Source organism: Panonychus citri, unplaced genomic scaffold (genome assembly GCF_014898815.1).
Source record: "Panonychus citri isolate SS breed McGregor unplaced genomic scaffold, ASM1489881v1 Contig00141, whole genome shotgun sequence".
Lineage (NCBI taxonomy): Eukaryota > Metazoa > Arthropoda > Arachnida > Trombidiformes > Tetranychidae > Panonychus > Panonychus citri.
In genome coordinates, this window is record NW_026515546.1 from 296,475 (window position 1) to 308,921 (window position 12,447).

The 12,447-nt window shown below is 30.6% G+C and overlaps 2 protein-coding genes across 2 annotated transcripts; one reads left to right on the forward strand and one right to left on the reverse strand.

The window, feature by feature from the left end:
- The first annotated feature begins 99 nt into the window (after window positions 1–99).
- LOC128395666 (ensconsin-like) lies at window positions 100–10,427 on the forward strand. Its single transcript, XM_053356128.1, has 3 exons — window positions 100–768; window positions 1,379–2,568; window positions 9,066–10,427. Exons 1-3 carry the CDS (start codon window positions 426–428, stop codon window positions 9,240–9,242), a joined length of 1,710 nt encoding a protein of 569 aa, XP_053212103.1. The 5' UTR covers window positions 100–425; the 3' UTR covers window positions 9,243–10,427.
- Window positions 10,428–10,835: 408 nt separating this feature from the next.
- LOC128395670 (60S acidic ribosomal protein P1-like) lies at window positions 10,836–11,386 on the reverse strand. Its single transcript, XM_053356131.1, has one exon. The coding sequence runs from the start codon at window positions 11,249–11,251 to the stop codon at window positions 10,919–10,921; it is 333 nt and encodes a 110-aa protein (XP_053212106.1). The 5' UTR covers window positions 11,252–11,386; the 3' UTR covers window positions 10,836–10,918.
- Between the last annotated feature and the right edge of the window lie 1,061 nt (window positions 11,387–12,447).

The following is a 12,447-nucleotide window of genomic DNA, read 5'->3' on the forward strand; positions in this document are numbered from 1 at the left end:
TCGAATCAACTACTTGGACTTGGAATAGAATCGAACACAATCGAATATTCTTTTCGATTTTAGTCGATAGATCGGATGAGTAAGATTCTTTTCTGAATTGATGAAGACAGATGACGAGTTGTTCTTGAGCTGCTTTGAGCTTAAGATGTTGTTTGGATCTCAAAGGTTGATTTCTTTCTAATTTAGTTGATGGTTTGTTTTTCTCTTCTGCTATCAGTGTATAAAGAAGTGTTTTAGAAGAATAAAAAAGCCCCAGGAAACCCCCCGAAAGAACAGAGGAATTATAAAAACAGTGAAGAGAAAATTGGATATTCCATAAACATCATCATCCATTTCTATCCAAAAGTGTGTCTCCCTCTTCTCTGTCTGTTTTTCTCTTTTTTTCCTCTTCTCCTTTTTTTTCTCTCTCTTGATTCAGCTTCAAAATGATGAGCTCTAATTCAATGTTTTTATTTGTTAACGTGAAACCAAATCAACGAGAAAATCTCATGAGTCAAAGCATGTATGTTATATCACCTCGACGGAAAAAACATCCCGAATTAACTCCAGTTCCACCCAGAGATCAGCGTGATGGTTTACGTGGTGATTATTTTTCTTCTTTTAGTACAAGCCGATCAAGAGACTCAATAAATTGTAAATTAAATGATATTGGTTCTAATGAGGTAAAACTGACCGGACCAAAGAGAGCTGTCAGTATGACTCGACTCGATCAATTGGCTAAGCCAAGACAACGATATCTAGAGGAATCTCTTAGATTAAGAAGTCTGGGTAAGAATATTTTCCATTTTCTTCTCAATTTGTCTCTCCGTCTGTCTATCTCTCTCTCTCTCAATCTCTTTCTTTCTACATTTCCCCTTTTTATATTCATCATCTTCGTCATAATTGACTTTCAATCATTTTATTCTCATTTTTATCCTTCTATCTCTTTCTTTTTATTTCTCTCTTCATCTTTCCTCAATTTCATTTCAATTCACTTTAAACTCCAAATTATTTGTTGCTCCATTTTGCCGATCACTTTAATGTTTCTCTTTGCTTGCCTCAAGCAAACTTCCTTTCCAAACCTCTCCTTTCAACCTTTTTTTTCTCTCTCTCTCTCTCTTTTCAAGTTGAACCAACGCATATAAAATTAATTTTCTTAACTAACAAGCATGATTAACATGAAAAACAATCGATTCAAGCTTATTAGAGGGGAAAAGATAAGAAAAGTTATTGCACTTGACCCTAGAATCTTTCCTTCCCATCTTATACTACGCTCTTGCTTTTCTCTTAACTAATCACTTTATTTCATCGCTAATGACTAATTGTTTGTCATGTTTTTTTTCTATTTTTTCTTCTTGTTCTCTCATCTTTGAATGATGATGACTCAATATCTCTTTAGCATCTTCTCGACTTGGTCCTTTATCACCGACTCGGCCAACATCATCGATGTCTGGCCTTTCAGAACAATCGGCTAATTCCTCTCTAGTTGTTAGGAGACCGAAGACTAGTCGTAAACCAAGGCCATTCAGTATAGCTGGTTGTGTTCCAGATAATCGTAGGTCAACTACATACGAAGGTAGTGGACAGGTTAATTATAGAACACCTTTAATTAATAGAGAAATGACCAGCTCTCTGATAGTGACATCAACCACCTCAGCAACTACACCACCAGGATTATCATCATCAACAGCTTCTTTATCATCAAGTGTTCATCAGCAGAGGCCAAATCGTGCACGAAGTGTAGGATCTAAACATCGTGCTCCACTTGAAGGAATGGATAATAAATTAAATAATAATAACGATAATCTAGTTAAACCAGCACCTCCGCGTAAACCAGCACATGTTAAAGCTGCTGCTGCCGCTCGTCGTAATGCAAATAAGACACCCTCGCAACAACAACAACAACAACAAGGTGCTAATTTATCATTTGAAAAAGAATCACCTAATGCCAATGAAATGAATGAATTAAGTGATAAAAGTTGTCCCAACACCACAACAATAGTAAAGGATAACTCTGTAAACAAGGAAAAGATACCAACAAATAAAGTTACCATAATCAACCTAAACTCAACCAGTAACAATGTAAAATCATCTGAAGAGGAATCTGAAGTGACTACAGAAAGTGAAACATCAATGAATCAAGGAAGCTCAATGGGAAGTAGTTGCTCTATCAGCAATAAGAAAGAAATAAGCGAAGAAGAATATAAAAAGATTTTGGCCGAGAAACGACGTTTGGCTAGAGAACAAGCTGAACGAGAAGCCGAAGCGGAAAGGAAACGTTTAGAAGAAGCTGCTCAATTGGAAGCCGAATTACTTGCAGCCGAAGAAGAAAGAATGAGAGCCGAAGAAGAGGAGCAAATTCGCCTTGCAGAAGAACACAGGAAAATGCAAGAAGAGAAATTACGCCAAGCCATGGAAGAGCAAAGACGAAGAGAGGAAGAAGAACGAAAACGCCGTGAAGAGGAATTACGGCTGAAACAAGAAAGAGAAGAACAAGAAATTAAAGCTAAAGAGGAAGCTGAAAAAGCAAGACTTGAACTGGAGGAAAGGTTAAGAAAAGATGAAGAGGAAAGGATTCAGCGTAAAAAGGTACCGATCATCAATTTTTTTCTTCATCTTCAATTTAAAAACAAAATCAACCTCAACTAATCAACTGTTATCCTTAACCCACCTCTCTCTCTCTCTATCTCCATCTCTCCCTCATTCTTGATTCCACTTTTCTTCCGTCTTCTTTCATGTTTTCCCCTCTTTAATAACACGATGATGATGATCAACATCATACACCATCACTATCATCATCCGCATCTTCACCGTCATCATCAATTTATTTTTTTGGTAGTTTGGTTAGTTTATGATTACCTGGTTTTGTTGTTACCGGTTATCATCAGAAAAAAAATATTGCCATTGATTTACCGATGAACAACATTGATGATGAGGTTATAAGATATGTTTTCATGATAATCATGGTTGGTGATATTTTTCAGTTCTTGTTATCATCTAATTTTTTCCGTTTCTCATTCTGATAGTTTTTTTTTCATCACAGTTCAGTTTCCCATTTGAGTTTCTATTACACATAAATATCGTCATTATGTTTTATCATTTTCCTCTTGGAAATGATATTTAGGTACATTTAATGGGTTGATTGTTAAAAACAAAAGACTCTTTTCATGAATGAGCAAAAAAAATTAACTCAACTAATTCAATATCAATATCGACCTATTAATATACTAAATGATAATTATGTTAACAATTCTGTTAGCAATCAATCTAGTTAACCATTGATTTAGTCCGATGATGATGATGATGATCTGTATTTGTTTATATATTTTTCTTTCCAATTTCTTATTCTCTTGCTCTCTTCTCAATGAATTTTTCTCTATTCAGATGAAATTCATGATAACAAGTTGAGATTATCATCTATTTTTAAAAGAAGCAAAAATATTATAAAAGAGGTAGAGAGACGATTAACTTAAATAGAATAGATTTTTTTCTTCTACATGATTGATTTGATTTCTAATACTATTGATATCATCATCTCTTCATCATTCATGATGATGATTTTTTTATTATTATTATAATTTAACTGGTCAACATATTTTAATTCAAAGTAACTAATAATAATAATAATAATATAATCTAATGAATCTTTTCCCTCTCTCACCCACCTTGATTCCTGCGATTCAAACTGATTAAGCCTCCATGAGTTGATGATGGATGTTGAATCATTTAATTTCGGAGGCATTTTCATCATCATTTGATTCAATTCTCTTAATATCAGTTTTTTGTTTCATTTCCTAACCTCTTTCAATTAACTGGTTTACTTAATCTGTATATACATTTACCTGTGAATGTGTTTGTTGATATCATTTTGACATTTACCTGACGTTAGGGAGAAAGCGATTGGTAAAAAAAAATCAAAAGTAGAATGATGATAATAATGGTGATGACGATGATGAAAAACAAGATGACTTAATACAAATTTGATCTCAATTTCCATTCTCAATCAACCTTCATCTTGATTATCATCTTCATCATCCTCTCATCTTTTTTTTTTGATTGATTCCCTTTTAAATCTAATACCTATTGTTGTAATCATTTAAAACTTTCTTCATCTTCATCTTCATCTTCATCCTCATCCTCATTATTATTATAATGATTAGATGGATATTTTTGCTTTCATATTAACAGTCCCTCTTTAACAATAATAAAACTGTTGATCAACAATTTACATCCAATCAATGTTTATACTTGCAAATTGTTTCATCATTGACATAACGAGATGAAATTTATGTGTTTATCAATGTTAAATTGATTACATGATTTATATCATCATTACCCTTTCACCTTGAAACATTCAATGTATCTAATCAAGCAACAGTTAATTGTTACAATTAGCAGAATCTTTTTTTTTCTCTCTCATTATATTTTCTCTCACTCTCAAAACCAATTCCTCTAATCACCAAAGCACATCAACAACAATCAACTGATAACTTTTAATACGATTTTGTTTATCTTTTTACTTCACTTTATACTCTCATTCTCTTAATACAAAATCTATCCTAAGTTCCAGTCTCTCTCTCTCTCTCTACCTTTTAATCAAGATCTAAATCAGGTCATTATTGATATAAAATAATCTAATCAATACCTGATTAGGTCATAATAATCAGAATGATTGTCTTTGTTATTATTAATGGTTACCTTTAACCTATTTCATTTCAGAGTATTTAATTCAATTGGGGTAACACCTTAAAAGTTTTCACAATTAGATCAAGTATCACCTTTAATCATAAATATTAGTTAGATTAATATATTATTCAAAAGATTGTTTCCTAATTCGTATTATCTTTATCTCTTATCCAATCTTAATCTCTATTTCTTTTTTCTTAATTGTTGCTGATTCTTATTATTTTTTTCTTCATCTTCTTCTATTATTATAATTAATTTAATTTTTATTTTTAAATCACTTAGTTGAGCCCCTTTTGTTTAGATTACGATTTAAATTGATCAACAAGAGTAAAATCGTAATTTATTCAAAGTTAACAATTAGCCAACAACAAACTTGATAAATTACAATTAATTTAACGTTAATTTTTGTTTTTACTTTTGTATTTTAATTGTTATACTTTCCAATTTTTACAAGCTCTCATTATTCAAATGGATTAACCTGATTAACCATTTTGTTTTTTTTTTTTTCATTCATCATTTATTATTATTACACTTGTTGTATAGCTGTTGATTTATTTATCTCGGGTGTTACAACAATTTAAACTCTAATTTGATTAAATATCTTAATTCACAATCTCGCCTTTAATTATAAACTTTTACATGTATTACCATTTATGATGGTTATGATTTATAATCGGACCTTCAATTCAATTCCTAACTAATCATAATCAGATTTGGTTTGTAACCTTTTTTTTTTCATCAGAAAAAAGCTCAACAATCAAATAACACTATTAGTTGATTGTAATGATCAACGAACTAGACTTGAAAAATTTAAAATCTCCAACCTAAGGTTAACCTTTAACAAGTTATTATTATATTATTTTTGATTGTAACAGTTGAACAATTGTAATCATACTTAATGATTACTTGATTACGTTGATTTACCATACATTTAATTTTCAACCACTAAACATGATGATGACTTTTTGATTGTGATAATGATGAACATAATCTTCCATGAATTTACCTTGATATAAATCACCTTATTTTATATTTATATTTAGATATTCACTATTTTATATCATGAAATTGTCTATTTATGATTATATTTGATTATGTTCATCTTAATTAGATGATTAAGATAACATAATTTATATAAAGTCATTTATTTGTGTTAACTAAATCCAAGACCTTACGAGATTATCAATTTGATTCTTATGCTACAGAAAATTGAATATGATTTCATCTTAAATTGTTTGAATAACAATTAAAACTTACAATTTGCATTATTAACATTTCAATATCAGAATGTTGATCTAAATGAATTATTGTAAACAATTTATTACATTTAACTTAAAGGTTTATTATTATAATTGTTGTTGGTCATTTTCTTAATGTTGACCCATTTACATGATTAGTTGTTGATTAGTTGTTTACCCAAATATTATATTAATTTAATTAACTACAATTAACACATATAAATTGTTTTTTTACTAACTTGTTCATTTAGGATTTATAAACAACAAATTGCTTGATTATGATGATGATGATGATTGTAATCATTTCAATTGTTACGATGTATTTTCAAGATAATCATTAACTTGTAATATCAACAATTTAAATGATTGTTATTATTTTTGGTCAAATCCAAATACGAATTGTTTTGTTTCTTGTCCCGTTATTTTCTTATGCCCTTAGCGATCAGCATCCTCATCATCTCCTTGAGAAAAGATTCTCTTTTTCTCTCATCATCATCATCATCATCATTATCATTATCATTATCATCTTTTTAATCTTCATCATCAGTTAATTTTTTATGATCATTTTCATTCAATTTCAATTATATGATTACGATACATTGCAATCAATTCTATTATTTCATCTCTCTCTCTCATCCTATTGATTGCTATTATTAATTGTTACACCTTTCATATTGGTTGATTGTTTTCTTGTTATTTGTTATCTCATCTCATAATCGCCATTATAATCATCATTACCCTATTAACACCATGTAAATGGTTTACTAACTTTTTAATTTTACCTGAATTACTTGAATATGTTTCCTTCTGAATGTTATTCATTTTTTTTATTACTACTACTCAGAGAGATAATATTACTTTTTAATACGATTTTCATGATTGAAGATGGCGAAATGAAGATGATACAGAAAAGAGTTTACTTACCTCATTAACCATCATCATCATCTTCATCATTATTATTATCATCTTAATTCCTATTCTCTCATTTTATTCCTAAATTGAATATATTATAGCATTAATGATGAGCTCCTGAATCATGATCTTTTCCCTCTGCCTTATATCTTATATATTATCATGATTATTATACCACCACCACCACCACACAAGAGTAAATATATAATATAAATACTGACCAGAATTATTTTGGAATAAAAATTCTGGCTTAAGATTATGAGCTTTAAAGGATGAGAGGGATGATAAAAGGATGAGGATGAATCAAACCAACACAGTTACAGTTGAGAGAAGATTTTTACAATCAAGCTCATTTTGTTGTGTAGAAAATTTTGCTTAATTAAGCGTAATTTTCTGTTTTCCATTTAATCATATATTTAAAACGTTTCTTTTTATCATCGCACGTTCTCAATTGAAAACTGAATCAGTAAATTGTTTCTTCAATTTATCTTGAGAATTAAGTATATTATCAACTTAAACCATCATCGTTTTATCTTCTTATCGACTGAGTTTTCTTATTGAGTGAGATGAACATTTTAGTAGTTATTGAAAATTATTGAATGTAAATAACCAAAAGCAAATGTAAATCAAGTTAACTATCAACTATTAGTACAATCAAGGTAAATTACTACTTTGATTATCATGCAATCATGTAGTAGTTTTTTTTTCAACTACTATTACTTGTTGCCTTTGATGCCTCATTGAAGATCAATTTCATTGATTGTCTTTCATCATAATTGTTACCTTTATATATTATTCAAATCTTTGTTTTGTTGATTACGACGATGATAATAATAATTGTTATGATTTATTTGATTCTCTTTAACAGCAACAATTTATTATCAGTCTCTCTTTCTTTCTCTCTAATTTTTTGCCATTGATTGAGAAAGAAATTAAATAAATCATGGTTTAAGCTGTCATATTATTAAAGAAACATTTTAAATTGTTGATTGTTTTCATTTTCTGATGATGATGATGATGACCATCAATTTGTGTGTGTATATTTGATTTTAATACTTGAAACCAATTTGATAATAATCATTTGAATTGGGTTGCTAATCAACGTAATGATAACACGTTGTTACTACTGTGTTTATGTTTTACAATTTGTCAAGTTGATTATGTTAATTGTAACAGAATTAACTGTTCAATCAAGTAAAATTAACTAGAAAAGTATAAGAAAAGATAAAATTTCTTGTCTCTTCTCATTGAATCAATAGCTTTAGGTTGATAAGTTGATCCTTTTCCGGGTTGATTACGGGTTGAAATAACTTTGGGCTAACATCCAACAATTGAATAATCAAATTTATTAACAGTAATTTAAAGTTTACAGTGTGTATGTTGAGTAATGATGATGAAGAATTGGTTAATAATCAAGTTGATCATAATCATCATCTTCATCATCGTCATGATGTTCATCATATATATTTAAAAATCATGATCTGAATTAAAGGTATTACATTTACACGTCTGATCTACTTGTTTTGTATGGTTGTCAATAAAGACTCAGTGGGTTACCACAATAATAATAATCTTTCTTACCTTGTTTAGTGTTAATTGAAATCACGAATAATATAATAATCATAATCATGATGATAATCATCATCATATTTTTTACAATGTGTGAGTGTGCAAATGATTAAGATGAAAATGATGGCACAATCAGGTTGCTTAGTTTTCTTGTTATTCTGTTGACAAGTTTATTTCGGTGGGTGTTTTGATCTGAAGTGACTTTTGATTATCATCATCAGCAACCTTGATTAGCCGGATTACTAAATTGACACAATTTAAGTTTTTCTGCTTCATTCTCAAGTTAATTGTTGATAATAATTAATTGATTATTCTAACGGTGACTATTTAAGACTATTTTCTTTTACCTTTTCTTATCAACAGATGAGAGTAGTGTTACTTTATCTTTACAATTGTTTAATTGTTATTACAGTTTGAATGTTAATTGTAATCAATCTGAAGGACATATACTCATTTCATATGATTAACTTACCCAACACACCTTGATTATCATTAATATTTTGTTAGCATGTAAATATCATAGTAATTAAGTTATTACAATCATGATATTATTTTGTCGTTTAAATTCATGTTTCATTGATTAATGTTTAAATCCCTTTACCTGGAATCTTATCTTAATCATTTGTAATTTCTAAATGATGATTAATTAATCACTTTTGTTTTCGTTTTCGTTTTCCACAGAGAGTTGAAGCAATAATGAGTCGAACTCGTAAAGCTCAAGGAAATAAGACAAATTTTCCCAATTCTGATGGATCTCGGACACCCGATTCAAACGATGCCAGTCCAGTCCGAAGTATTGATGAATCAAATGGAGTCTCATTTAATAATAATCAAGGAATTTATCTGGATGTCCTTTGAAAATGGAGATGAATTAGAAGACGCCAAAAAAGAAAACAATTTAAAAACAATCAAATCAATTAAGGAAAAATATTAAACAAAAACAAACGGAAAAATACCATCACCATTATCATCATCGACATCATTAAGATTATTAATATCACCATCATCCCAGAACCATTATGATTATACCACCAACATGAAACCCCCAAGAAAACAACAACAACACTACAAGACACAAGAAGAAATCAGCAACAATTGACAATTACAATTAACATGGATTTTCCTTTGTTTTGTTTGGACCGAGATAATTTGATCAATTATGTTTTCGGATGAAACACTTACTATTAGTTTCTCTGTCTCTTTACTATCATCTTTCTCTTTCTCTTTCTCTCCTCTGTCTCTTTTTATTCTTTTGTTTTCAAAATCATCTTCTTAATCCTCTTTGTGCTGTTCTAATCACAATTCATTTCGGACGCCATGTTTTTCTCTATCACCGGATGATCTTTATTCAAATGATCATCACTGAGTTGATAATATTTTCCTTCTCTGGCCATAAGACTCTGGGTTCATTTGGACGTATCCATTGTTCAAACGTTTAACCAAAGAGATCTTTCTTTGTCTTCATCATCATTTATCATCTTCTCTTGTCTTACCATTTTTAACCTTTATTCCTCCATCACTCTCTCACTATCTTATTCAAGAGACTACGTTTCAAGACTTCGAGAGTTTTTTTTAATTTTACTCCATAAGAAGCTTTTTCTGTTTCCTTTTCCTTTTTTTTCTTCCTCTTTTATTTGTCTTTTTACCACCAACACCATTGTCATCTTTTATCTTCTTCGAACTATCCTTTTCTTTTTTCGAGTGTATTTCATCCTGTTCGTCTTTTTCTTCTAGTAGTGATGATGTACATTCAACTCTCTTGTCCTTAGCCAAGAGAAGTCTCTTAGTTGCCAACTTTACCATTTTTAGAGATGATCAAAACCGTTAGTAGGAAGTTTGTAAAAAGTAAATAATAGAGTGGAAACGGAAAGAGAGCCTTTTGAAAAAAATATAAAATCTCCATTCGAACCCGAATCCGAATGAAAGTTTTGTTTCATCTATTGACAAACAAAAAACACGATAATTTAAAAATTGTACGAATAAAAATAAACTATGAAAAAAAATACAAGTAACAATAAAGTTACTAAATATGAATCCCGTTAATCTTTAAGTCTCTCCATCATTTATCAAAGGATTAAAAGCTTAACTGTTATGAATCAATTTGATATCAAACTGATTTGAATGAATTGTAATCAAATTCAAACAATGATCAATCGGTTAAATCGATAAGATATCAACTTAAACATGATTTCAACTGAATTGTGATCTCAATATGATAGTTTTGGTTGAATTTACGAGGGAACACTATCATTAAGTAATCATACTGATTACGTCCAATAAGATTGATTGGAATTTTGAACACGTTGATGGAGCTTTAAAGTTGCTAATCATTTAGTGTATCTGATTGATTGATTCGCGAAATTTACACATATAGTTAACCATGTGGTCGATGGTGGATGATGTAAAGATATTTGTTAAAGTGAAATGAGGTAAGATAACAATTACTGAGGATATTGTTAACTTACAAATATCTTTTTATTTGAAGATAACAAATTGAAGGAAATAAGGAGTTTTGTTTAAAGAGACAAATTAGATTAATCGAAAAGACTGAATCCTAAGTCATCATCTTCTTCTTCCTCTTCTTTTTCTTCTTTCTTGGCTTCTTTCTTTTCTTCGACAGCGGCTGCTGCTGGTGCTGCACTTCCACCACCACCGACTGCAGGTCCTGAACCAACACCTGAACCAATGTTAGACACCAATTTCTTAATATCAACACCTTCTAAAGCTTTACCGAATAATGTTGGCCAATATGGTTCAACTTCAATTTTAGCTGCTTTTAAGATGGTTGAAATTTTCTCTCCAGTAACAGCGATATCATCATCTTGAAGGAGAAGAGCAGCATAACTACAAGCCAATTCACTGTTCATTTTGGTAGTAATTTAAGACTTTCTTAAGCTAATTCACAAACAAAAAAAATAGATAATTTAAATTAAGAAAAAACGACAATTAATTGCTGTTAATTAAACACCAACAAAATAAATTGTTCACCAAGACTGAGAAAATTTTACAATAATTTCGCTTCCTTTTCCGTTCCAGCATTCGGTCTACACAAGCGCCATCTCTCGAATAGTTGATAACCCGCGAAGATTCAAGAATTTTAGACAGAAAAATTATCGATTCCCTTTTCCGTTTCAGCATTAGGTTTACACAAGTTCCATCTCTCGAATGGTTGATTCTTATGACCAGTCATCTATCAACCTAACGCACCACTGACCGGTCCTAATTCAGCTTCATCGTCTGATGGAGCTTATGGCCAATGTGGCATAAGAAATGCTGTCGGTATTCATGGTCGAGTTCAGAATCTTCAATATCACAAATCGTCAACTGAATTTGGTGAATACCCTTGGCAAGTAGCCATTCTTAAGCGTCTTGGACCCGCCGATAGCCTTTATGTTTGCGGTGGTACTCTCATCTCTAGTCAATGGATTGCAACCGCCGCTCATTGTATTAAAAGGTAAATACAATTAGAAGATTAATTTTGATCGGTGAAATTTGATTCGATGAATTTTATTCGCACGTTGAAAAGTTTGTCGATGAAATCATAATCCATCCTGAGTATTATCCAGGTAATCTAATCAATGATATCGCACTGATCCGTTTAGAATCACCTGTTGATCTCAGTTCACCTCATATTACTTGATTTGGATCACCGTCAAAGTAGCCAATGTTTTCCTGAATCCACCTTAAAGCAGCTACTTGATCATGAAGACCTTGATTACCTGGTGCCGATGCTGTTCCGAAATTGAGAAAACCAAAAGCTCCAAGTCAATAATTGATTGTTACCACGATTATATTACCATAGGAAGACAAGATTGATAGGTTGAAAGATCATCCGAACCTGAGAAAAAGATTCCACCCTGGATCCAAACCATAAATGGAAGTTGGACTGTTGGTCGACGATTTAAAGCAATCGAAAATATAAAGTCGGAGAAAATAAGTTTGACGGTGGTTTTAAACTGTTTGCAGGAAGAGAGATAATTAAACTACTTGAATTTACCTCAGGCCATTTTTAGATTTTTTCTCTGTTTATAAGAAGATAAGATCATAAGGAGATAATCTTTCT

What these genes read in the sequence shown, in the direction of transcription:
- LOC128395666 (XM_053356128.1), top strand. Translation starts at nt 426, where the DNA reads ATGATGAGCTCTAATTCAATGTTTTTATTTGTTAACGTGAAACCAAAT. An exon ending in TCTTAGATTAAGAAGTCTGG is followed by an intron (nt 769 to 1,378) that starts GTAAGAATATTT and finishes ATATCTCTTTAG; the next exon opens with CATCTTCTCGACTTGGTCCT. An exon ending in AAAGGATTCAGCGTAAAAAG is followed by an intron (nt 2,569 to 9,065) that starts GTACCGATCATC and finishes CGTTTTCCACAG; the next exon opens with AGAGTTGAAGCAATAATGAG.
- LOC128395670 (XM_053356131.1), bottom strand. Translation starts at nt 11,251, where the DNA reads ATGAACAGTGAATTGGCTTGTAGTTATGCTGCTCTTCTCCTTCAAGAT.